This window comes from Bos indicus x Bos taurus, chromosome 21, assembly GCF_003369695.1.
Source record: "Bos indicus x Bos taurus breed Angus x Brahman F1 hybrid chromosome 21, Bos_hybrid_MaternalHap_v2.0, whole genome shotgun sequence".
NCBI lineage: Eukaryota > Metazoa > Chordata > Mammalia > Artiodactyla > Bovidae > Bos > Bos indicus x Bos taurus.
In genome coordinates this window covers 43136773-43164741 of record NC_040096.1, presented here as the reverse complement: position 1 = coordinate 43164741, position 27969 = coordinate 43136773, and the positions used below count along the sequence as shown (strand labels likewise).

At 38.6% G+C, this 27969-nt stretch overlaps 1 protein-coding gene across 2 annotated transcripts in view; it reads right to left on the bottom strand.

Moving 5' to 3' along the window:
• Positions 1-6667: 6667 nt before the first annotated feature.
• The window catches only part of AKAP6 (A-kinase anchoring protein 6), a 501487-nt gene continuing 480185 nt past the window's right edge, over positions 6668-27969 (bottom strand). For both annotated transcript variants that reach the window (XM_027521919.1, XM_027521920.1), the window contains exons 13-14: positions 15536-18951; positions 6668-9942 (exon numbers count right to left, since the gene is read on the bottom strand). In XM_027521919.1, the coding sequence (XP_027377720.1) occupies positions 15577-18951 (3375 nt within the window). In that variant the 3' untranslated portion in view covers positions 6668-9942; positions 15536-15576. The remainder of the gene's footprint in view (positions 9943-15535; positions 18952-27969) is intronic.

Here is a 27969-nt window from a genome sequence, read left to right as displayed (position 1 = left end):
CTTAGAAAATATCTTTTGAAGATAATGAGAAATTTTGAGATGAATTTTTTACAAACTGAGACCTCAGTATTTACCCTTAAAATTACATTACCTTTAGGGGAAAAAAGACCTAAGTGAAGAAATGTCACATAAAAAGCCCACATTTTCATTCCATTAAATTAAAATTTAATTTATACTTACACTTTGAATTTTCCCTCTCCACCACCTCTTTCAGATATGAAACAAAATACATGAAAGGGAAATTGCATATTTTAAGTATTCTCAAGCAAAAATGTATGTTCCTACTAGAACATTAATCTCATCGTTCATAATTAACTATTGCATTTTTCTTTCATCAGGCTCTGACCTTTAAGGTGTTCCTGTTGTGTGTGTTTTTAATGTCTAACTTTTCTGGCAAATGTGCAGAGGTCATAATGAGGCATAATTATATACAGTATATAATTTTCTTTGGCCTTTTTCAAGTGCTAATTTAGCTATCATTTCTTCATATAGAATTTTTATAAGAAATACTTTTAAAAATGAAAGTCCTTTCTCCAGCTTTGGTATGAATTATATGTTCAGTAAGTAACACAGACAGGAAATTTAGTAACATACGTATAGATGTTAAGTGAACTCTGTAAAATAAATTCTTATTTATATAGATGGAAATGAGTTTCTGAAACAGCTTTTTCCCTCCATACTCTGCTTTTATGAAAAGGAGACAAGTAATAACTAGCCTGTTATATGGTCAGGCCACTCAAGATGGCTGTTCGCTTGCTATCTGTATATCCTCTGCTCAACCAGTCCCTGTCTCATCTACATGCTACTCCCCTGACCGACCTCCCCTCTTAAATCATGGAGTCTAATCAGTAAATGCCTGTGTACTTGCCCACGGTCCCAGCCAGTGATTATTCTGATTTTCAGATCAGAATTATCTCCACTATGATACCTTATCAGAGGGGTGGTGAAGGGTACCCACCTCTGCTGGTTTCCCTGGCAACCGATGAGCCAACTTGCTGTCAATTCCCTCTATAACTGTTACTCTTCCTCTTCTCCTGTTGGTAAAAACAACTTCCATGTCCAGTTCACCACCTGCCGCACACAGTGGGGCGCTGCTCCAGGATTTTGCTTTAGAAGCGGAAGACCCCTCCTCCCCCATCTATTAAACTACTGTTATCTCCGTCACTGACTCTGAGCTCTTTCTTTGCTCTTGAGCTGGTTAAGTACAGGGCTTGCAGGCCTGTAGGGTGCAGTCCCCCACCTACCTTTCCAGTCCTCAGTTGCCTTATTATAAAATGGGCATGCATAAAGCAGGATGAAATAATGAGATCTGCAGCAACACGGATGGATCTAGAGATTGTCATACTGAGTGCAGTAATTCAGACAGAGCAAGACAAATATCGTATGATCTAGCTTATCTGTGGAATCTAAAAAAGTGGGGAAAAACGAACTTATCTACAAAACAGAAATAGAGTTATAGATGTAGAAAACAAACTTACGGTTATCAGGGGTAAGGAGGGGAGGGATAAATTGGGAGACTGGGATTCACATAAACACACTACTACCTATAGAATATGTAACTCATAAGGACCTCCTGTATAGCACAGGGAACTCTACTCAGTACACTCTGTAATGACCCGTATGGGAAAGTAATTTAAAAGGGAGCAGCTATTTGTGTAACTGATTCACTTTGCTGTACACTGGAAACTAACACAACACTGTCAATCAACTGTACTCCAATACATTTTTTTTTAATGGGCATAGAATTAGCATAGTGACTGGCACATAGTGGGTAGTCAAAAGATATTATTTTTATTAATTATTATTATTATTATTATTAATTATTTAAAAAATAATATCCAGGGTGTGTTTACTGTCTTAACCTGATTTCCTATAACTTATTTGTCCAACTAAATAATAACTGGTCCTCATTATGATAATGCTGAATCATCAAAGATTAAATTTTAAAACTGTTTAGGGCTTCCCTGGTTGCTCAGGGGTAAATTAAAGAATCTGTCTGCCAATGCAGGAGACACAGGTCTGGCCCTGGGTCAGGAAGATCCCACATGCTGTGGAACAACGAAGCTTCTGTGCCACAATTATTGAGCCTGTGCTCTGGGGCCCGAGTTCTGCAAGAAGAGAAACCACCACATTGAGAAGCCTTTGCACAACAACTAGGGTGACGCCCTGGCTCACCGCAACTAGAGAAAAGCCCGCACAGGGATGAAGGCCCCACACAACCGAAAATAAATAAAATCTTTAAAAAAACTTAAGTTGCCAGGAAATCACACGACTTAATCAGATTCTTAGGGTAAGAGGAATATTCTGGTGTTCAGTTATTCACAATCAGAATCTGTCATCTTTTATTTTTTAAATATAGCAATTAAGTATTTCATTCATGTTGAAGAATACCTCTTAACCTTCAAATAGTTAGCAATTTTACTGTCTATAAACTATTTTTCCATATAATTTTCATCATTAGTATAAGAGAATACTCTTAAACTTAGAACACTAAAAAATATATTTAGAAAATGGGCAAGTAGTATATATGTAAAAAAAGAACTATTTCCTGAAAAATTAAGGAGCTTTCATTTTACAAAACCTGGCTGTAAGCATCGTCAGTCATTTGAGATTGGCAGGCATGAGAGAACCTGTGTGAAGACTGATTTGACTTTCACACCATTGTAATGACAAGATGAAATTCAGCAATGTGAATTTCTCTATAAAAAGACACTTTAAACTAAATGAAACATGCTTGCAAGCAAGCAAACACACACACACAGAGGGAATTATTTGTCTTGAATTGCTGACAGTGTAAGTAACTTGATCAACTAATAGTACCAGACTAATTCTATAAACCTTAGAGCATTTTTTATAAACCAGTGGTTAGGGAATATTGGGATTTAAAGAGGATCTTCTGCATTTTTATGTTGTTAATGCCTTAAATCATTTTAGTCCTTGAATGAATGTTGCTGAATAATATTTGTTTCATGGCTGTAATGGCCCATTTTTTTTATAGGGAGGTGGGATTTTTTTTTTTTAATTGGAGGTTAAGTGTAAGGACAAATAAATGTTTTAGTAATTTTGGTATAGTTTTCACAAAATCACTTTGTTAATGAATTAGTTATTACTTTTAGTAAGTTAATAAAACCCATTAATATGTCTCTTGATGGTGTGGAAAAACAGCAAATTTTACACCTGGTGATCCAAGTCCAAATTTGCCACACAAAATAGATGAAGGGAGAAAAAGCGAGGCTGCAGTCTATAAGGCTGATGAACATGGCAGCCTCTACGGTAGAGACACCAAAGACTGTGAACATCTGGAAAATCTGAATGTTCTGTATGTTATGCCTCTGTAGTTAATAAGGAGTGAAGTTGCTTGGGTTAAATCATCAAAATGGGCCATTTCACTAATGTAAATCTGAGGCCAAGTTTTCTCGCATTTTGCATTAGCTGCCCATAAACTCACTTGTTTTTAAGAACGTACTCACCAGAAAGCTCAAGTTCTTTGTGGCTGTGGAACAGGGGTGTTGGTTGAGTCTCTTGTTCTTTGGAAGCCATTTCCCAGGTATGGGGGCACTTCCTTTCAAGCAAGAGAGTGCAAGCCTCAATATCAGTGGTTCTTAAGCTATCACAAGGGATTTGTAACCAATAATAAAGTACCAATGTTTAGGAAATCGCTTTTTGTGTAAGTATGAAATAGATTGTCTTAAAAGCTACCCATACACTATGGACATGCCACCGCACTTTGCCACATTAAGATCCCCTTCATGAGTGGGAGAGAAGTGGGCAGAGCCTTTCCTGACTGGAAATTGCTTATCAATTCTTGGCAAAAGTTGGAAGTGTCTCACACAACCTTCCAAGTTGTGTGTGTTGCAATAGAAAACAGACTGAGGAAAGTTGTTTTATGCATTTTCTAGCTTACTTTAAAACCCAATACAAACCATTCTTGCATGTCTTCTGCTTTGTGAGGGCCTATTAGTCAAGGAACAGAGTGTTCTCAAAGCACTGGCCACAATGGCGTTGCTGCAGAAACCTTAACATTGTGGGCTTGCCTTGCATATGTCATTTTGTTATTTTACTCTGGAAATGCAAATACATAATTCTCAAATTAAGAGGCTGTTGATATGTGGAAAGAAGAGTTTGCTTTTGAGAGAGAAAATGGCGAAAAGGCCGCTGTCTTTGTGTGGCCCCTCCCTAGGCATAATGGCAGTGGGAGGTGGTAGGGCTGACAAAAGTGAATTAGCAAAAGTGTAGCAAGTCTGTAACCTTTGAACAGCTTCTTTTCAAAAACTGTCTACCTATGACCACAGCAGGATCTGGGGTGTGTACTGATCTCCTTGATAAAGTCAGATGGTTATTTATGACCAGGCCTTAGGAAATGCAAGTGTATCTTATATAATCCTCGATCATGGTTTTACCTTTTTGGGGTTCAAAAATAAATTTGAAGACCCTGATTCTGAAATGGATTGTTTTTAAATTTCTGTGGACTACTTTAGAAAAACATTTAGAAAAGCGATTCCAGTTTATTGGTAAACTGAAGTGAGTTTAGCTTGTGTCAATTTTTCTGATGGTTTTGATTGAATTAATGACTTAGTCTATAATTGACTAATCCTCTAAATCAATCAAAGACAGTCTGTAATAAGTGAACTACATTTAAATCCTTAAACCAACTGTGGATGTAGAACAATCTTATGAAGCAAAGCACACTTCATTTTACTAAGGACACGTGAAACTGAAATTAAGAACTCAATAAAACCTAGAAAGCAAAAAACTATTGTAGGTGCTAATACACTGATTTTGCAAATGAAAACCTACCTGCCTCTAAGAAAATGGTGTCAGAATTAAGAATAATATAGACCAGGGATGGGAACACTTTCTCTGAAATGGACCTAAATATTTTAGGCTTTGCAGGACATATGGTCTCCATCACAACTACTTATCTCTGCAACTACCGTGCAAAAACAGCCATAGACAATATGTAAACAAATGTGTGGGGCTGTATTCCAATAAAACTTTATTCGTGGACACTAATATTTGAATTCCATATAATCTTCACATGTCACGAAGCACTCTTTTTATTTTTTTCAACCATTTTAAAATGTAAAAGCCATTCTTAGCTCACAGGCCAAATAGGCAGTGAGCTAGATTTAGCTCACAAGCTAGTTTGCTGACCCCTATCTTATCCTGATGAAGCATGAGCTGTAAGAGTAGGTAGTGAACTTCAAGACACATCAAGAATGTCAGTGAATCATTCACACTTATAGAGTAGCTATTGAACACTATTGAACATCACCTATGTACTATTCTTGACTAAAATGCTTACCCTGAGTTGAATAAAGAGAAAATCGAACATATCCAGACTGTGGGTCATTCTATAAAACTGGACAGGGCCCTTCAGAAATGTCAGTTACGAAGGACCAGGGAAAGAAAGAATAAAAGTGCAGGGAAACTGTTAAAGATTAAAAAGATAGGAAAACTAAAAACAATGTGTAATCTTTGGTTCCTGTATTAAAGCAAAAACAACCATAAAAGGACACTCCTGGGGTATCTGGAGAAATTTGAATATGTGTTGTCAGATTTTATTGCATCAATGTTATTAATCCATTACTTGGGTGTGAGGATGGTATTGTGAACTTAAAGAACAATGCCCTGATCTTTGGTGATAAGTGCCAAAGCATTTATAGACGTGCAATTTAATTTCAAATGGTTTGACCACACAAAAGCGCATGTGCGCGTGTGTGTGTGTGTGGAGAGAGAGATGAAACAAAAGTGATAAAATATTAATAATAAATGAATCTGAGTGATAAGTATACAAATATTACTATACTACTCATTCAACATTTATATAGCCCTGAAATATTTCAAAATAAAAATTGGAATAAAAGAATACATAGAAAAAAGAGACAGCTGTAAATTTAGTGAGTTCAACTTGGAAAATTTTGCAGTATAAGACTTATATAGTGCTTGAAAAATAAAGTATTTGTTAGAATTACAAAATAATATCAGTTCTATTTAGAAATTAAAATAATTTGACTTGTAAGAAATAGCTGAATCATTTTAGTGTGTTTTCATATTTGTATCAAATTTTTCCCCAGGAAAGTTACAGCGTTGGTAAAACCTAAAGTTGGACTAATAAAACACGACAAAATTATTAAGCTCAGCTTCTCAAAAGCCCTGAAATTAGATTTTTTGTTTTTGTTGTTATTGCATAAGATGTATGTTTATTCAGTGACCAGAAATCTGAAATGTACTTTTTTCTATAATTAAAATTTACAAATAAAAAACTCCACTTCTTCTAGTAGTCAAATCCAGATAATTCTTCACATTACTTTGCTCACAGGATTTTTGGAAATGTAGGGACACAAGATAGGAAACAAAATAAATGAAACAAACAAAATAAATTTCTCTTTTAATCTAGAGAAATTACCCTATTCAAGGACATGAAAGGCACTTTCACAAAACAACTGTAAGCACTTTGTGGGCAGAAACCACGTGTTAGTTGCCTTTGCGTCTCAAACGCCCAACACATGGCCGCAAGTAATCCATGAATGTTTGTTGAATGAGTAAATGAAGGTGGGGGGATTCTGCTATATGAAAACAGGTTAGGTTTGGATTTGATGTAAGGAAAAGATTCAAGATGACTCCGGCACTGGACTGGGGCACTGAAGGAAGTAATGAATTCTTATTTATTTACTTATTTATTTCTTTATTGAAATTTACAATAATAGAATAAACATATATCTTGGATATATTCTGAGAGAAAACTTACCACTTAAATGTTCAGATATTTTTTCTACATGTATGATGATGGAGACAGTTCCTCAGCTTCAAGGATACTGCCTCTTAACATTCTGTCAGGTTGAAATGGATCTGAAAATCATGACATATGAAGGGTGGTAGAGGGAAGTGAACAACAGAAATCAGAGCAGCTGGGAGAGGATGAGTAACTGGTCTCAATTTTATCTTCAGGGTTGCCAGGAGAAAGGGGCAGAAATACTCTGAGCACTTGCTCAGGACAGAACTCAGATCGGTGACCAAATTAAAGGCAAGGGGAAGCCGGAACGATGCAGATTTTAGCAACCTAAGAAACACCTTTTTTTACAGAGAGAAGTGTCTAATGGTGGGACAACTTGCCTTGACAGATAATGAACACACTGAAATGGTCACATCAAAAACGTATAGGCAGAGTTGGTGTGACCATTTTCAAGAGTGCCTAGGAGGGTTGTGTACAGAGCGAAAGACTGAGGCTATATTTCATTCCTTCCAACTTGAAAAAGCATTTTCAATAAACCTGAAAGTCATGCTACAAACTCAGTGTTAATACTAAGTAGATACTTAAAAAACACACATTTTCAATACCTCAGAGTCTTCAATGAGCACATAACTGGTAAATAGAACAGCTCAGCCAGTTTGTTCTTCAAATATTTTACAATAGACTTAGACTTGGCATTCTTAATTACCATCCAAGGAAAATTTAGGTTGTCTCAGTATATAAAATAATACCATACCTCTACAGAGATTCAGAGTGCTCCGGGATCTGTTTCTTCTCTACAGCCTGGCCGCTCTCCCTGTGAACTCCACGATCCTTGGGAGCCTAGATTATTATAGTCTACAGCTGCCTTTCCACGAGGCATTTATCTCTAATCTCTCCCACCTATAATCATGGTGCATCCTGCAGCTAGATGTCTGCCCAAAACCCCTTTTGAACAAATTACTACCCATTACAGAACCTAGGATGATTCATTGATTTAGAAATATGTATGGTAAAGACGGGGCACAACAAAATGAAAAGTTATTAAGTGGCAGAATTATAGACTAGTATTTTAAAAATGTTCTTGGTGTGGCACTCATAAGGTTCTACTAATAAAAAAAAAAATCAGGTGCAAAACAAAGATGCTATTAACTTTCCTTGCTACTTAGCATATTACATTCAAAAGCTCCAACTTAACTTTTGAAGAGACTCTTCATTAAGTCTCCCAGTTCACCTTTCCTCCTCCTATCCCTGCAGTTAAGCTTCACTATCCCCTACTGTCTAAATTCCTGCTCTCCTCTAACCTTTCTCTTCCTTCTTGTCCCTTGTCGCTGCTTCTTTGTGCCTCTTTCACCACTTTGCTCTCTTCCTCAGCTGCGGGACAACTACTCAGTCTCTCTGTGTTCACCTTGTCCATTCTGTCTCTAAGCCTCCCAAGAGCAGGGCTTTTGGTATCATTGCATCCCAACGTCTAGACTAGTGCCTTGCAGATAAAAGATACTAATGAATTATCAGGTGAATGAATGATTGTCATTACTGTGACTATATGAATCTACACTATTTTTTAAATTTTGATATAAATTGATTACACATTATGTGTGGTTTTATATTGCATTACATCTTTTTTCTAATTGTTTATGTGTTTTAGTGTAGCTTTCTCAAAATGAATAGATAGATGTCATCCGTATTACCTAATTCAATACTTCAACTCAGCAGATTTTTATTGAGTACCTACTATGTGTCAGGCACTTTAGTAGGCATTAGGATATAAATTCATAAGTACATTTAACAAGAGCAAGTAAAGACCAAATGGAGTATTTCTTAGCTAACTTCTTTTACACAAAATAAATACACTTGAAATCTATAGTTTAAATTAAAAAATAATCAACTTTTTTATACTTTTCTACTATTTTTTCTATCAAATCCATTCAAAAGAATTATATAACATAAATATAAGATATACTAGGTATCCCGAAACCCAAAATATACCATCAATGATAAATATAAATTAAAAAATCTAAGATAAATTTTTATTGGTTTAGGGGAACTGGCATTTAATCATTTGTGTTCCAAGATTTTATAATGATCAGAAAGATTTTTAAAATTGTGAAAGCTTCATCTCTTATGCAATATGAATATTTTGGAAGCTGCTACATGTCACATTTTTCCAGAACCAGGTGCAATAATTTGGTAAAGAACACAGGTAAAAGAGATCACTAATTTTCCTTTTCCCCCAATAAACTATGTTTATTATGCCAATTGTAATTGCCATGCAATCTAATGGATTTAAGGCTTATATTTTCCACATCACTAGACATCACAAACATGAAAGCATTTTGTACTGTCATTATACATCAATGTTGTACTTGGTTATACATATATACAGAAATTATTCACACATCTTAACCTTGCTATTTCCTCCTTTCAAACCAACACAATTTTACCATGAAAGCAGCTTTTTAATAAATGGTATAAGAAATACAGCAAGGCACACTTTTTTAAAAAACTTTTTTCTCATTACCACCTCAAGAAGCATAAAAAAAGAAAACGTTGTACATAATTTAATAGTAGAATGTCACCAGTTTCTAATATACAACACCATAGAGTTGTTTCCTGAAGTGCTGCATAGATTATTCTTTTTAAAAGGAAATAAATAAAATGGTGCTTTCAAAAGTTGCTTAACTTTGAAAGAAGGACCAGTGTTTCTTCCCTTTGCTGCCATAAAATCAAATATTGGCCTTTCAGGTAAATCTCTTTCCATAAACATAGGCATCATACTATTAAAAAAAATCAAGATTGAAACATGAGATTGGTCAAGTACCACCAGCAGGGCAGGGAGTCGGGGGCGGGGGGGGTTCATTCCAGGTAGGTGAATTTAATGGACCATCAATTTGGTGAACTGCAGAATTTTAAAGAGTTGATGGGGAGGGGAGAAGGCAAACTGAAAAGTCTTGCTGGAGAGGTGGGGTCGGTAGAGGTAGCTTGGGACAGGAATCCATGGGAGAACAAGCAGCTTTGCTGAACTTCAAAGACAATCACCTAAAGAGAACCAGTGCACATCCAGATCACAAGGCTCATGTGGACAACCGCATTCAGAAGAAAGATTCATCTGGGGAGAGGTCAATGTAACAAACGGCAGTGACACGATGGAGCCAGAGACCAGCCCAGGGAGGAGGGTGAGGCCACCCTTGAGCTGCAGCCAGGCTTACCTACAAGACACAAAGAAGTGAGAGGAAAAGCTTTCAGAAGTGTCTGTTCATTTGCAAAACTGATGAAGGCCACGATTTTAGAAATGCTTGCTAATGTTCTGAAATAAAAGGATACATAAAATAAAAAGGTTGTAATAGCCCAAATGTTTCAGAATCAATGTGCAAAATAGATTGCTTTGTTTTTAAAAAAGAAAGTTTTAAAGAAAAATAATTACCAAGTTTGACTTTTTCTCTGGATCTCATCTACTCTTGCTTGTGAGTGAAAGTTGCTCAGCCATGTCTAACTCTTTGCAACCCCATGGACTACATAGTCCATGGAATTTTCCAGGCCAGAATACTGGAGTGGATAGCCTTTCCCTTTTCCAGGGGATCTTCCCAGGGATAGAACCCATGTCTCCCTCATTGCAGGTGGATTCTTTACCAGCTGAGCTATCAGGGAAGCCCTTTGCTTGTGAACTCGGTTTTGAATACTTGAGATAGCTTAAAATCAGTATGAAAATGTGAGGCTGCTGATGCCAAAGTGACACAGCAAAGTATCAACTGAGCCCCTTTGAGGAACTGATGTATAGAACAGTCTTATGGACTCTGTGGGAGAGGGAGAGGGTGGGAAGATTTGGGAGAATGGCATCGAAACATGTAGAATATCATGTATGAAACGAGTCGCCAGTCCAGGTTCGATGCACGATACTGGATGCTTGGGCTGGTGCACTGGGACGACCCAGAGGGATGGTACGGGGAGGGAGGAGGGAGGAGGGTTCAGGATGGGGAACACATGTATACCTGTGGTGGATTCATTTTGATATTTGGCAAAACCAATACAATATTGTAAAGTTTAAAAATAAAATAAAATTAAAAAAAAAAGAAATGCTTGCTAATGTTCTGAAATGAAAGGATACATAAAATAGAGTACTTGTAACAGCTCAAATGTTTCAGAATCATTGTGCAAAATAGATTGCTTTGTTTTTTAAAAAGACATAGTTTTAAAGAAAAATAACTGTCAAGTTTGACTTGATTCACAGAGTGGGAGTCTGGACTCTTGGGTTTAACCCTTCCTTCAATCACTATACATGTGACAGTGGGATTGAACAATTCCATTATTTTACAATGGTGAAATATTCATAAATGTGATAAACCCAAATCCTTCAGGCCCTTGCCTATGAAAGGATACAACTGGGGCTTCTAGCTCAAACACGAATGCATTTCATTTAAAGTACTGACAGCATTGTGCAAATGAGAATGATTCAATTATTTCTGTACATCTGATGGCTCAGATACAAATTTGTTACAAACTCAATTGGCTAAAATCAACCTGTCGAGTATGAGGAACAATTCAAATTAGGCAATGCAGGATGCAATTGTGGTAGGTGCTCTGACTAGCTCTCGAATATAGCAGGCTTTTGCTTGTGGGGGTTTAAACTGAGTTCTCAAGTCTGATGTCAGGTTGCTTTATGGTCCTTCTAGAACTACTTTCATTCTTTCTGTCTTGCTCTCTTCCTCTATAATCTCGCAACCTGTTCAAGAGCCAGAAAAACTTGAGCAAATGTGGTTTGGCTGGAGCCACATGATGTTGGGGAGTAAAGGCAAGTTATCAAGAACAGGGAGAGAAAGACAGGAACAGATGGGATGAAATTTGTTACAGTAAAATAACGCAGTAACTCAAGAAAGGCATGGTGCATTGTTCAAATGCTGAGGACATGACTCATTTGAAATCTGGCCACTGAGTAGGGAATCCTTAGGTGAGGCAAATATGGGCTAACTAAATGACAGTACTTAAATTCCTCTGGATAATCAAAACTTTCAATCTGGCCCATTTGGAAAGGGTTAGGATAAACTGATTGAGACAAAGATCTGGGCTGTGTGTATGTGTGTGAGTGTGCACATGTGTGCGCCTGGGAGTGCATGTGAGATGGGTGATGCCCAATAAAATCTTTGATATTTAGCGTGGCAGGGCTCGTTATTCTGAAGTGCTAGGAAATTAAAACCACCTCACATCCAACAGAACTTTGATTTATTAAAGTGATTTAAAGGTAAATATAATAAGATCACATCTATGTTGTTTAGGGAAAATTAATACACTACCACCAAGAGTAGTTTCCTAAACTGCTTGGTCAACTTTGGGTCATATTAAACACTTAATGTCATTCCAAATAACAGAATAACAATTTGTTGTGTACACGAGAACTGTTGCTTTCAGAGCTTTCTGAGTTTATAAAAACTGAGTAGCAGCACTGTTTACTGTGTATATGTATATTTGAGCATGCACAAATACAAGTACTTGCCTAAAACCCAAAATCTATGGCCCTCTAACTCTTTGCAGACTGATAAAGTAGGAAAGGCAATAAAGCTAAAAAAATTCTGAAGGAAATATGTACATCTTAAGTAAATACAGCACCCTCCCACACTAAAAAAACCCCAGAAAATCAGAGAAAAACCAAAGGAAAAAAACAGTATACACTGGCTGCATGTGATGAGTTTAGTTTTTGCATCACAGGATTTACCCAGCCTGAAGTTTAGGGTTAAATCATTCACCAAAGGTCAGAGGCTTATGATGAGGATTATGAAGAAATAACTGTCAGAATACAGCAAAAAGATTAGTGCAAAGTACATCTCTTAGGCAGGTCCTAGGAGGCTCTCCAGACATATATGCTTCCTTCAAATTAGGCAGAAATATCTGGATCTATCCAGTTACCTTTCTTTGATGTGATTTGCTATCACTGACCCCTCTGTTTGTAGAAACATGATACAGAGATGAAAATAGTGAACGGCGCAGCAGTGCACCTGGAAATCAGTGCAAATGCGCCCTGTGTTAGAGCAAGTTACAATGTCTCAAACAGATCCAGTGGGCTTTTAATTAGAACACAGTAAACGAAAAACTTGTTCCCAAAATTTTGCCAAAGAGAAATGTTTGTTTCTCTTGAGGACTATAACTGCTATTCTAAGTTACAGCTCTTCTAGAAGACATTACAATCATTTCATCCTCTGAGAACTTATTTCTGGTGGAAAAAACCCAAATTTGGCAAACTTCATTTTCCTGATAAAAAGGGCATCCCAAGTGATAGCTTTCAAATGGCTTAAAAAAGTGGAGTTTTTCTTTTTGCTTTTCTGAATCTTAAAGGGAGAACAATGACAAAAATTAAGCTTTCATAGACATGAAACCTTGACCTCATTTTAACATGTAATTTTACTATGCATTCCTGACATTCAACACAGAAGGTGTGTCAACATTTTGAGATTAAATAACTTGTCCTGGTTGGTAGTATTTTAACAATATGTGAATACTTACACCCAGGTACCCGGCATTAATGACTGGTGAAAAGTTTAGGTATCCAGATGTTCTGTCTACATGAAACTGAGAACACTGAATAGGCCCGGTAAACATGGCTACCTAAATGGCCTTAGGCTGATTACAAGTCACTTGGGGGCGATGTGAGTTCTGCAGAAATAAAATCTGGCTGCTTCTCCCATTGCCTGTGATTGGCCAGGCATTGAACCGCAGGGGCTCCACAAAATATTGCTAACTGGCAGGCGGGCTGGCACATAATTTTACACTGTCCATGCCTGTAAAATTGTGGGGATTACACAGATCCATCAGCATATTCCCTTCCCCGAGTCTAAAGATGGAGCTGCAAGTCATTACATTTCATTTCAATTCTGTATCTGTATAGGGGAGAGGAAAAATCCCCAGGACGTCAAAAAGGAAGGCGTGCACCCCAGAGGTTTCTCCAGTGCCAGAGCTTCTCAAGACCAGATCTCGGCATGACTGGTGATTTGAGGGTCACCGTCACATAAGTCTGCACCCAGAGTGGGGTTGCTTTCAAGCCTTGATCCCCTTTCAGAAAACAAAAATCAGCCAGGCTCTACCGGCCCTTCTGTGGAGGTTGGCAGAGCTGGCAGTACAATTGGTTCTAATAGAACTTGTTTTGAGGCAGCTTATGGAATGGCAGTTATTCTCCCTTAATGGTCAGTTTTACTGCATACTGATGGAGAATGTGATTATAGGGTGGACATGTTTCACAGAAAATACATTTCTCTCTCTCCTACTTTTGTTCTCCCTTGCAGCCAATTGTAAATAGAGTCTGAAACACAGAAAATTAGTTGTGCTATATTAGTAAGTAGGGCTGCTTTCCTACAATTTTGCATACTGAGTTTATTTTTAGGGTATATATATGGTATAGATTCCCCCCTCACTCCCCATTTCTAGCAGCTCTACACAGAATCACACATTTTAATGAGCTGAGGGCACAGGTGTTGCAGGAAAAAAAATAATGATGTTTGCCATTCATCTTTCAAATTAAATAATGTGTTTTTAAATAGTAACTTTTTTCATAATACATTATGGGAACAACATTATCTGTCACATTTTAAAAGATGTATTTGTAATAAATGTAAATTACTTTTAGAAAATCAGTAATTAGGCTCATCAAAAAATAAACAATCTGCCACAAAAAAGATAATCTTTAGCATAGTTAAGTATAATAACTGTTATTTGAATAAGTTAACAAATTAGGGTAGATTGCTTCTGTAATTCATTTCCTATAGCACGAGTTTAGGTTACTGCATTAAGCTTCTGGAGTAGGGGGTGGAAATGGCAGTCAGTACCTCATACTTTGATGAAATACACCTCTCACATTCAAAAACTCACTTTTTCTTTTTTAAACTTGATTGAGAAAGTATATTCATCACTGAGGCTTAGAAATTGGAAATAACAGAGTTTCGGTGTCACTTTTAGAATTGTATCATCCTATCAGAATTATCAATCAGTAGCTGTTTTATTAAACACGAAGAGCAGAATGACTTTCTTTAAAAAAAAAACAAAAAAACAAAAAAAAAAACATGGATGGAAATCAGCCTGTCACCTTCAGGCAAAATTCAAAAATTCTGTTTTTATCAAAACGCCATTAACTTGTCATGTATTCTCTCCGCATTTGCTTTTGGAGCCTGTTCTCAGTCTCTGTGTGGATAAATAAAAGCCTCTTCTTTAACATCAACTTTCCCCTCCTGTTTGAATCCTCAGACTCAGTCGTGATTAGGACCTGTGACAGCACAGCCTTCCACCAGGGAAGTAAATGTGATGATAGTTACATTAGACAGAAGCGTAAAAGGAAGGCCCAGATCCGGAGACGCAGCTTTAACTTAATCACTGATCATCTCTAGGCACTGAAGGGAGCAGGCCGGGCACAGAAGCTGAAGCGGGGAGCTCTGTGTGTGCATTCTGATCAGAGGGGATAATTGCAATCTGGAGGAGAACCCCCTTTCCTCCCTTAATGGAAGAATTTGAGGCTCTACTGCATTTGACTACTTCCTCAAATTTTTGATTCTTCTTGGCATAATGATGTGATAAAGGTAATGCTACTAAAAATGTCAATGGTGACTGTTTTCCCCCCTTTTGCTTCACAGTTACTTGCATGGTTGGGAGTATTTCTTCCGTCTAAATGCCTTATTCAGGTAAATATCTGCCATGACCAGCCATCCTGACCAGTCCTTTCTCCTATCATAGCTTTGTTGACTAAAACTCATATTTTAAGTATGTCTATATTAAATATATATGTGACAATATATTCAATATATATTAAAACATGAGGACTATACGTACCTTTCAATGAGATGATTTTCATGCTTGGAGAGGGTTACCTTCTACCTATGCATATTTCTATGTCGTTCTTCATGAAGGTTTAGCAGATTCTCTTCACAGGTTAAAGCTGTGGGGCTGGGATGCCATGCGGCCTTGTCCTTTGGCTGCTTCGCCTTCGGGGAGAGTCTGGGAACTCCAGATGGGGCTGAAGAAGCACTGTGTTCTTCTGGCCTTGCAGACTCACCTGGGTTTTCTGAACTCTCCTTTTCACTGCCCAGCCTTGAAGGAGTAGTTACCTCTGCGCTTTCTCCATGGACATTAGAAGCTTCGGGTAAACCATCCACTTCCTTTCCTACATCACCTCCTTTTGGAGGACTTGAAAGGGCCACCGTGTCTGCATTACTGGCGAGGAGGGAAGTATCGCTGAACCTGGAAGAGCCTGCTCCTGCTAGCAGGGGTACTGCAGCCTCGGTGGGATCTGCAGGTTCATTTGGAGGAGCATCAGAGAAACAGGGCTTGTCTTCAGCAGGGTCCTCCTCAACACAGGCCTCGAAGAAGTATTCGGTGTCCTCCTTGTCTTCTGAGCCAGAGTCAGTCATGTCTGTTGGCAATGGAGTGCTGCTCTTCTCTTCAATGTAATTGGTGACCTCCCCACAATCACTGTCATGAGAGGAGAGAGATAAGTAGGAATAAAAGTCCCCTTTTCTTAGCTGGATGGGCCGATGAGAATGCTCCAACACCTTCTCCTTGATTTGAGTTAATGAAGTAGGAGCAGTGACCTCATTTTCAGGTTGAGATTTACATTTCAGGGCTGTTGAAGCCATGTCAATGATTTCCTTAACAAAGTCGTGTACTGAGCAATCTTCAGCGTCTTTTTGATGAAAAATGTCTGGTTCACAGTCACAACAGGAAACGTTGTCACTGGCGGCAACATTCTCCTCTGTTTCGTTTTGTTCACGTGCTAGGCAGCAACCAGCAGGTTTTCCAGCCATACTTGGTGCATTATTAGATGACGATTTCAGTACATTGGAGTCCTGTCCATTGATAACACTGGTTTCTGAAGGCAGTTCTGGACAAGATTTCTCAGTGGGAGTAGAAGCAGCACTCTGATTTTCAAAATGGTGGTGGCTTTGACATTTCTTTGGGACATGTCTAGCCATTTGGGGAACAGACTCCTTCCCAGCAATATCTGATTCATCTGAGCCATCCATAACTGGTTTGCACTTACAATGCTCACTCTCTGAAATCCTTTTCCCAGCTGAACCAAAACTTTCTGATTCCTTTGAAATCTCATTCAGTTTGTCCTTCTGACTTTCTGGAATGCTTTCAATATTGCCATTTTCCATGTCTGCCACATATGGATCTTTATTAACTGTGAAAATATTTTTCTTATTTTCACCTTTTGTCCCTAACTCACGGGTGTGGGGTAAATTCTTACTATTCCCATTATTTTCAGAGAGATGTTTTATTGAGCCATTGAGAAGGGTCTCAATGTTGAGGGTGTCTGAGGAATTGGTCATCTCACTACTACTTACATCCTTATTGCCCTTGATTTCATCACTGAGATTACACCTTCTCTTATCTCTTGTCAAGGAAAGCTTGGGTCTAATCCAGGTCTGCAGCTCATTCTTTATGTAGTCCAGCCCAGACATCACGTTGCAGTCTTCATAAATTTCATCGTCTGTTGCAATACTGGAGTCATCATCCTCATCTTTGACGCACAGCTCTTCTTCTGTTAAGGTGAGTGTTGAGCTGGAGAGGAGGTCACTGTCATCTTCATCATCAGTGCAGGCAGAGGTGCAAGAGACATTCACGATCATGCTGACATTGACATCACTTTCATCGGCCACAGAACGAGGAAGGCGCTTCCTGAATGACACATTCGATTCTGGGATCTTGTTCTTGTGTAACACAATATCCTCCGAGCAAAGAGAAAGCTCATCACTGCTGCTTAGTTCTGTAAGAGATGCTGGTGAGTCTTCATTAATAGAAGATGCCATGTCCAGTGACAGCTGGCCAGGGAAAGACATCTTTTGGGAACAGCTTTGAAGAGTGATATCGGAAACACTTCGCTTTATCTTCTGCTCTGAAGGGCTCTGGATATTCTCCAAACGATTCAGGAGATCTAATGTTCTTTTACTCAGTTCACCAACTGAGCCACTGCTCACACTTAAGTCCCCGGAGCTGTGACAGCTAAAAAGATCTTCATTGCTTTTATAAGATGTCAACCAACTTTCTAAAGAAGTGCTTCGCTGGAGGCTGTCACTGCCATTTTTAAAGATGCCCAATGCAAATAAATCACCCCCCGGAGAAAGAGACTCAATAGACGAACTATGAGATAAAAGAGAGAGCTGTCTGGCATTCTGCATGCCAGTGAATGTCTTCTCTACATCACCACTTTTATATGAACTGCGATCCATTTCATGGGGTGCACTTGCCAAAATCCTTTCATGGGGAGGTGCATCTGGTTGTAACTCTGTAGCCTGATGTTTAGATTTGCAGGATTTTTTATCAAAATAAAAACCATGAAGCAGAGGATCCTCCACATGTGCTTTTTCACTTTGTGACTGTTTCATTATCATCGGTAATTTGAGTTTCGAGCCTTGGAGGTACGAGTAATCATAAAATGTAAACACATCATGTTTTCCTTGTAATTCTTCTCCCAAACAATCAGGGGTATGTTTGGTAACACTGTTTAAATCTCCAACTTTTCCATTTACACAACCCACTGGTGAAATGGGTAACTGAGAGCTATTTGGGAGCTTAATTCGTTCCTCCTCGTCTTTAATCTTTTGCTTTAACACGTTAACTGCATCTCCCATTTGTGGGTCCAGATGTTCAGTGTCAGGGTTACTTGGGGACCCATCCACTGCATTGAGCAAGCACATTTCAGAGTTGGTGGTGGTTTCGGTGTCTCCTTCACTGACAATTCCACTCTCACTACCTGAATTTTGGCTCATGTCTCCTCCATGGCATGGGCAGGGCTTCACCAAATTGGAACCCCCTAGAAGATCTGGCAAAGATTTGGTAGATGAAAAGGAAGAGTCTTTGCTGAGACTCTTAGTTAAAACACTAGGCTGTGTCATGCTAGTGAACTTTGGATTGTTTTTCAGGAATGGGATGTGGCTGTCTTCATAGAGTTCAACATTGTGGAGGCTGTAGACCTGGTAAACGTGTGGACTGGATGGAGCAGTGATACTTGATGCAAACTGAGATGCCCCGTGGCCACCTGCCTCTTCTTCATAACTCGGGTTCTCACTACCTGTCTCTTTAAGGTTTAAGGAAGGCATGACAGGTTGGGATTCTTGATCAAGGTCATTCGATTCTTCGTTCAAACTAATTAACTTGTTACTTATGTCAGTTTCATCCCATTCCAAGGCATCCTCACTCGTCCCATTTAGGTCCATCAAGCCAGGATCAATCACATTCAAAGCCTCCTGTGTAGGAGAAAGGAAAAAAAAAAAAAAGGCAGAAGAATTAGGGAACACAAGCATGAAAATTTCATCCATTCAAAATCTCTTGGAAGAATCAGGAAAGAAATTTGCCCCAAGCATGAATTTGAAAGATAGCATATTATCAACTCTATTCCTCTCTGGAATAACATCTAAAATTATTGAAAGAGGCTTTTCTATCAATAGTAATTTCTATCAATAGTCACTGGGGGCAACAACATAGATTAAAATGTAAGATTATTACAGTCAAATATGTAATTTATGGAATTAACTATTTCTTATTGATTTCTTCTACATTTTTAACCTTGGATTGGGTGAAGATAAAACTGTCAGGTAAATAAAGGTAAAAAAGAGGTTGGCCTGTAACATCTTTTAAGGTACATTCACTCTAATATTATCACAGTTCTGGAGTGAATAATGGAGTACTATCTGCACCCACATATGGTGATATCCCCTCTTGCTTCTGGTTCCTGGGTTCTCCACTTGATGCAGCTTCTGGGAAAAGAGAAGAGAGTTGTAGCTATCTGTAAAGCCATTCACTGGCCAGAAGCTCTCATAGGTCTATCTTTTCCACTGCCTTCCCTTTAGGGTTCCTCCTCTTCAGAATGTGACCCTGTTCCCAATCAGACCCAAGCGGAGCACCATCTGACTGGTTTATTTACCCACATCTTCCTGGACTTGAGTCTCGGGCCCCAGTACTGCAGGGTAGCTTTTAAGTCATTAGTCACTGTTCTCACGGCCTCTCTCTTCCCTGGTCTCTACCACAGAGATTCCACTTTGATCCTTGATCCCTTGTTCACTTTTCTCATACTGTCCCTTTATAAAGTCCAGGCAGAAACCCCCCCCTCCAGCCCAACTCCAGCCCTAGAATAACAACTCTCTGAGCACTTCCTGACTCCATGAATGAAGCAGCCCAGATTCTCTTAGGCAGCTTTCTGCCTGCACAGTTGGGTTCTTGTTCTTTCCTTGGATTTCTTGATTTTTACCCTCTTTGGTGGAGCGTGACACATTCTGGGACACAGAAGCTGAATGGGTTTGGCATGGTCTTGGGCAAGTCACTTAACCTTTCTGGGCAGTCATCGCCTCACACCACTTTTTCAAGGGGGTCAGCACTGTCCATCTTCAGAGATTATTCTGAGGGTTAAGTGAGCTAATGCTTGTGAAGGGCTGAGGAGGCAGTCAATATAAAGCAGCTGGAATAGTCAGTGCGTGGAGAATTGCTCTAGAGTGGCCTTCAGTTAATTCATAAAGGGTTTGTTTTCCCGGCCTACCTCATTCTCTCCTCATCTTTCCTTTAAATTTGCTCTTAAAATCACAAGGGATTCATGACGTGGTACATAGAGAGAGGTGTCTCACTGTATTAACAAGTCAGCATATCTGCATTACAATTCAGAATTATTTTGACAATCTGGTTGAAAAACAGGCCATGGTGCTTTTCTTCCTCAGGAGTGGGAAAAAGGCTTCGCCAGCAGCACACTCACAGTGCTCTCCTAAGAAGCGCTCAGTCCTTCCTGAAACCACTAGTGGAAGGATACCACAAGAACACACTAAGCACAAAACACCCATTAGCACTGGATACGTAAGAGATTATCTGTACAGCCTACTTAAGTTTAAAAGAGTCCAGATACAAAGTAAACATTAATTGAGGGATATTCTTAAATTTTCTAACAGAATCTTTCCTACCAACGTTCCAGCCCTTAATATAGTTCACCAGCCATCATCATGCTCGCTTAGGTGTGGGGTACGTTCACCATGATGACTTTTTGTTAGACTTTCTGTTTATTCTTTGCTTGCTGATAAAGGAAGTACTAATGACCAGTTAGGACGACTAGTGAATTTTAACATCCTTAGCTGTAGAAATAGTCAGTCAGTCTAATCAAATAGTACAGTAATTTCAAATACTATCTTGGCAACACTGGACTCTGAGAATGCTAATAAATAACTGAATTTGTCTTTCAAAAGAGCTCTCTCTGTAACTCTCAAGTTGGTTTTAACATTTAGAGGTACAGATTTTCGTGAGGGTCCCAAACCCGGGGGCTCACTCTGGCTGCAGGAACCATGCCACCTGGACGGGCACCAGGAGCTGAGCCCAAGGGACTCCTGTAACTCGGACTTGCCCTCTGTGACATGTTTTCTGACCGAAGCCTGCCTTTGTGGCTTTATAAATGCAAGCCCACAAAAAGTATAAAACTCGCATGGCAGCATCTACAAGAACAAATCTTTCACTCAGTAAAGTAGTTGGAGTGGAAGATTTCCATAGAAGATTCAACTTCTGTCTATAATATTGTCCTTTTCCTTTCCTAATTCTTTCTTCCTATAAATCTCTTAACTTGATTGGAATTTCAAAAAAGTTTTTAAGTCAACTCCGGGGAATATCTGACAAGACCCATTAGAAAATCATTCACTTTAGACTTTACATTTTACATATTAAAGAAGAGCTGATCACTCTGCCCTCGTTCACTCTTTTCTGTTATGAATTAAATTCTGTCAATATTTTCAGTAAAATCTCCATTTCTTCAAGATTTAACCTCAAACATAAAATATACCCTGAGGGTAAAAAAAAGTAGGGAAAGTTTCCAAGAGGAAGGACATTTACAACATTTATATAACTAAAAAGTTGTCTTAAAAAAAAAGACAAATGTACAGAGTGATATAACTGGCTGGAAAGTTATTTGGTCAAATGTTCTCTTTGAGGATAGCCCAATATAGCAAATAATCCTCAAGCTAGTTAAGCATTTTTTATTGTTTTGTTTTTCTAGAGGAATTATCTGGTGCTTTATAAAATATCTCAGATGTTCCCTGTCTTTGATAAAGTGATAAATAAAACATGGATTTAGAAAAAAAAAAAAAAACCTAAGAATATTTGTGAAACCAAGAGGATGGTGAGTAGTACATGAAGTTCCAATAGAGAGTCTGCCTTTTCAGAGATAATTCTGAATTAAACCCATTTGTGCAAAGGCTTTTCATTCATAAACCTGTTTCACTGGTGCAGAATTCTGGCCTAAACCAAGGACTCTCTGTATTTAATTACACACAGGTGTGCATATACACACACACATACACACATACACACACACACACACATCTTTGCAGATCTGCTCAAGACCAAGTGGAATTAATTGGTGTTACTTTGTTTTGTTTTTATTCTTAGAGTTATTTATGTTAGTGTAATATAGACAGAGAAACTAGAAGTGGCTGGAAAATAATTATGATGATGATGACAATGACCAAGATTCCAATTGCAGCAAGTAATACCTATCCAAATTAACTTCCTTCTGCACTTGCATGACTTTGAGTCAGGTATCCCAGGACTTCACCTCTAGGATTTTCTTAAAATTTTAAGTTAAATGGTAGATTTTTATAAGTGATGAGAAGCACATTATCAGCAAAAGAGTGGAGATGAAGGAACCTGACATTCTATAAAACAATAATCCAACAGAGATCTGATATAACTACCTTTGGATTCCTTTAATTTCCTTTAAAGAGATGCAACTTTTGAAAAACTAAGGTATATCAAAAAGACTAGGATGAACTGAATGTTCCAGTCAAATTTCTGGTGCTTAGAATAGATAAAACCATTAGGAGGTCTTGCCATCTGTGTTCCCCTGTTTATTCCAGATCCAAGAGTTTACTAAGCAAGACCACTTACAAAGCCCTGGGAGGAGCGGTTTATTTGTGGGAAAGTAGACTATAAACAAAAACATACAAATAAAAGTATCAAAAACATAGAGAACCATAACTGAATAAAGATAAGCATATTTACCCTAGAGCAAAAAGCAGAATACAGGGAAGTTTGGACAGGAGGGAGAAAATGATATATAGATAAGGGTGGGGGGATCAATTTAAAGAAGGGAAATTCTACCCTTAATATACTTACTCTGCTTTTTTGATGCAATATTTTCCCTAGCACCACCTCCTCCAAATGTAAAAAACCAAAGTGTCTGATCATTAGATGCATAATTATTTTCCTAAATTAGATAGGTAGAAATTTTTCAAAAACATCAACTGTAAGAAAGAGCCTAGTCCTTAACAAACAGACAGCTTTTATGAGAATTCAGAGCTTGTAGTACTCTGCCTTTTGATGGGCAGAGAACAGATTCAGAGTTAGCAAGGAGAAATAAAGATGAAAAATAAAATAGGATAAGAAGCAAAAATGTTCGCTGTTTATCAACCATTGTGGGATATGGAGCAAACAGATCTGGGTATGAACCCTGGGTTGCCCCCCTTTACAGGTTAGTAGTATGATCCTGGACAAGTTATTTAACATGTGTGCCTCAGTTACACCATTTATGTTCAAGATAATCAGAGCATGTTGTGTCTATCTTAGAGACTGCTGGGAGCTTTAAACGAAAAGAAGTCTGTGAAGTCCTAGGGGGAGGGCCTGGCACATAGTAGGGATACAAGGATAGCAGCTATAGCAAATACTGTCTGTGAAAATAGAGGAGGACAGAGTAGCTGAGTGTTAAATAACCCTATCAAGGTTTGCATTAAGACTGGTGGTTGGTTGACTAAATTCTTTAGCGCAACTACATGCCTGGAATCCAATGAAATCAACATCAGTCAGGTCCCTGACTTACTCCCATTGCCCTGGAAATGGGGGGTGGGTTTGTCTTTGCATGCCCCCCCCGAGCATATTCCTCAGGAATAGCCAGATGAGAAAAGATGCCTGCCCAGCCCTCGGCAGGCCCTATAGCTCAAGGACTTTCTATTTCCAGAAAATAATCTTTTTTTCAAAAGGCAGGTCCATTGTCTGTGAAATTCTATCACAACTGACACATTAGAGCAATCAAATCCTGCTCACTATCTATCAGATTGACAATAATGTTAGAGTAACTTGTCTCAGCTCAGAAAATGCTTTGAAGGTCTATCTCACACTAATGATCAAAAACTGTTGCTCTTTTTCAATAACAAAGCTGATCAGAAACTCAAAACAGACAAGTAAAACCCAAAGTCAGCTCACAAATCTCACTAAAATGAGTACTGACGTGAACATATTTCCCAGTCTTGGCTACACAGATATTCTGAATTAGATGAAAATGAAAAATCCATGAGATGTTGTTTTAAAGTAAATTTAAATCGCCTTACTTTTCAACAGGAACCAGGGACAAAAGAGAGTTTGACATTGTGAATCAGGGGTTTTCCTCTTAGCTATAAACTCCATGAGGGCAGCAGCTGCTCTGTGCTGTCTCCATTAATGCCCTAGCACCTAAAACCGTGCCTGGTAAGAAGCAGGTTCTCAAAACAATTATTTAATGAGCAAACAAAAGACATGTCTGTGGTCTCGTGAAATGCTGAAGAACTCTGGGAAAGGTCTTTAGGATTTTTTGCCATGACAAAACCACATGGAGAAATGTTTGACTTTCTAACTGGAGCTACTTCTCAGTTAGGAGCTAGCAGCCTCAAAAACATTTTGCTTGGTGAAAGAAGCCAGGCACAAAAAGTCATATATTGTATAATTTTATTTACATAAAATACCCAGACTAGATAATCCATAGAGACGGCATCAAAATTGGTGGTTGCCAGAGACTCGTGGGAGGGGAGAAGGGGGAGCAATTACTTAATGGGTGCAGGCTTTCCTTTTGGGGTGATGAAAATGTTTTGGAAACAGAGGTGATGGTTATGTAACATTGTGAATGTAATAAAAAATGCCACTGAATTGCTGTGTTTAAATGATTAATTTCATGTTATGTTAACTTCACCTCAATTTAAAAACAAAACAAGCAAACAGCAGTCCTCAGTCCTACTGAGTTTTCTGGACCTGTAACACCATCAAACGTAACAGGACGTCGTCACTTTGTTGAGGGCCTTGCTTACAAAAATATTACAACAGATATTTCTGAACTCATGTACCTCACTGCACATATATTATCAATAAAGATGATTTTTTATTCCAGGCTTCTTTGGTCTGAATGCATGTTCATCACTCCTAGAAATGTTGAAGAGAAAAGCATCCTGTGGATATTACTTCGGGCTTCCCAAGTGGCATTCATGGTAAAGAACCTGCCCACCAATGAAGGAGACATAAGAGATGCAGGTTCAATCTGTGGGTCAGGAGGATCCCCTGGAGGAGGGCATGGCCACCCACTGCAGTATTCTCTCCTGGAGAATCCCATGGACAGAGGAGCTGGAGGGCCCTGCAAAGAGTCTGACATGACTGAAGTAACTCAGCACACACACAGTACTTCTCTTAGTTCAACTTCATTCATTCAACGCAAAAGTCTCGTGAGAAGAGAGTGTGATCAAAAGAGCCCTTCTTTGCTGAGTCTGCCACAGGATCACCAGTGACCTTCTGACAGCCCAGACCAACTGATCCTCCTTTGCCCTTCTGTTACTTCATTCTTCCGCAGCATTTGACTCCATTTTTCTTGAAATTTTCTCCTCCTTTGATTACCTTGATGCTAAGCCTCCTCATAAAATTCATGCAAGCCAACTGTTAAATGACAGTGTGCCCCACAGTTCTGTCTTGCTTCTTTTCACCCTGCAGTCGCCCCTGCCCTAGGTTTAGCCACGTGAGGCCTGACTGTCTATGATTCTGAAGGTTTACAGGCCACACTGAGGAGAAAGGCATTCAGAGAAAGAGTTGGGGCGGGGGGCGGGGGGACACTGCAGGACAAGGGAACAGTGAGAGGCAAAGGCAAAGGGAACCAAGCTTTGTGGGTACTTTCAAAGGAAGGATGAGCAACCTGAAAAAGGAACACAGCAGGAAAATCCAGGTAGAACTGGTGTAAAACTCTGGGACCTGAGAGAAGACTTTGAAAGCAGTGGGTGGTTACGAGTGTTACAGAAGCAGAGAGGACAAGAAGAGAGGCAAAGCCAGTGAATTAGCAAGAAGAAAGTCATTTGCCTTTTGAGAGGGAATATCCTGGAGGCTGGTAGGAGAGGAAAGGAGCACAGGATACGCTTGATAGTAACCTGAAGAAATCTAGGTTCCACAGTAAAACTGCTATTGAGATTGGGAACCTGGTCCTACCAGATGCTATTCACCACCTTCCTTGTCTTTCAGCACCAGTCTTGGCAAGGGAGCACAAATGGGGAAACCATGGAGGCCACGGAACATACAGGAAACTCTTTAATTCTTCTAACACCTCTTCCCTTGATTCTAGTAGCCCATCCTGACTTTGGGCCTATTTAAAGCAAATAAACAAAAACCCTTTTTAAAATTTTTAAATAAGATTTTGTGTGTAAAGAACAGGTTGCCAAGAACTTTGAGGTTCTATAAACAAATGATCGTGAGGTTGTAAGAAACAATTCCATAGAAGAAAGAAGGATACACAAACTAGAAGCACTTCTTTCTATAATTTCAGTCTTACAGTGCTATTTTGACTAAGAAGCAACACATTTGTGCCAGTAAGTTAAAGAAACTTAGATACTGTCAAAATGTTGACATAACTCTTAGGTGTAGTAACCTCAGCGTTGGTGTTTTAAAGCTAGGTAGCAACCGACAAATGCCTTGCATCAAGTTATTTTTTAAAACAAATTAATTACTATATAAATCACTATTCATTAAGCATCTACTGTAGGAAAAAGTTACTTTCCCATGCAACTCTGAAAGTTTCATTAGAAGTAGCTAGAAAAATAACTTGCTTCTACTGGAAAATAAATTGTTTTATCTTAAATATTGCTTTATGTACAAACATTGAAATTTTTCTTATATTCAGAATAGAATGAATAGGAAAACTAGTTTATTTTTCTCTTTTTAGTCACTATTCTGTTTTCCAGAAAATTTTCCCCAGAGTTTCAAGAATGTGTCTACAATTAGGATTGCTTAAAAATGAATTTAAAGAACTTGGGAAGAGATTTTTAAATAAAAGGAATATCTTTATCTGATCTCTTCAGTACTGTGTAGAACTGAAACGAATAAAATGAAGTACAAAAAAAAAAGTTCAATATAAAGTTTTAAAAACCCAATCACAATAAGATGGTGGCATTTTCTACATTTTATTTACGGCTTTGTTGCTGTTGTTTAGTCACTCAGTCGTGTCTGACTCTTTGCAAGCCCATGGACTATACCCCACCAGGCTCCTCTGTCCATGGGATTTCCCAGGAAAGAATATTGGAGGGTGTTGCCATCTTCTTCTCCAGAGGATCTTCCTGACCCAGGGACCAAACCCATGTCTCCTGCATTGGCAGGCAGATTCTTTACCACTGAGCCACCAGGGAAGCCCCTATCTCCTACTGCTATATGGTAAACCTATTTGGATGACAACAACAAACCCACATGCGAAGCTGCATAAAGAATTTTCCCCCTAATGATAACATCTGGCCCCATTCTTCTGTCATTGTCCTGTTTGGTGTTTGCCTTTCGACTGTCAAGAGTTGAGATAACATTTGAGTTTTGGGCCTTGGGATGTAATTTTTGCTTCTCCTTTACCTTAGTGAAAAGTACAGTCTAGTTCCTTCCTTTATAATAAGGATCTCCCATTAATAAAACCTACAATTTAAAAAAACTTGTAAACCATATTTGTGGTAAAGGAGGGGTGAACAGTTCTGTAAACAAATGAAGTGTACTGACATAGTATAGGAGGTTCCAACTTTCAGACTGAATTCTATGAACACAACCAGAGATAGCTTCATGTACAAAGTGAGCTTTGCTAACACGCTGAAGCCTGCCTGAAAAGTCAAATATCAGCTCACGGAGTTCACTCACATCCAGGATCTGCGTCCTTTATGAAGCACATATTAGTTGAGGGAATGCTGTGTCTTTTCACTCTCAAAAAGTCCACATTAAGAACAAACACTGCGTTATCCCTATTTTTAATGGTTTGCTTGTCTTGTTTGTTTCTGCTGAATCCTAATACTGTGATTACAACTCACCATTCAGAGAAAAAAAAAAACTAAAAAAAAAAGTTGAAATGACTAAAAATGGTACATATCATTTAATCTCTTTTCCACCTTAAGTCAACCAAACTTATCTCTTGCTTTTCTCAGTTTATCACCTGATTGGCCCAATGTTTAACATGATTAACTGGAAGGTCAGTTATGATTTGTTTTCTTAAAGGATTT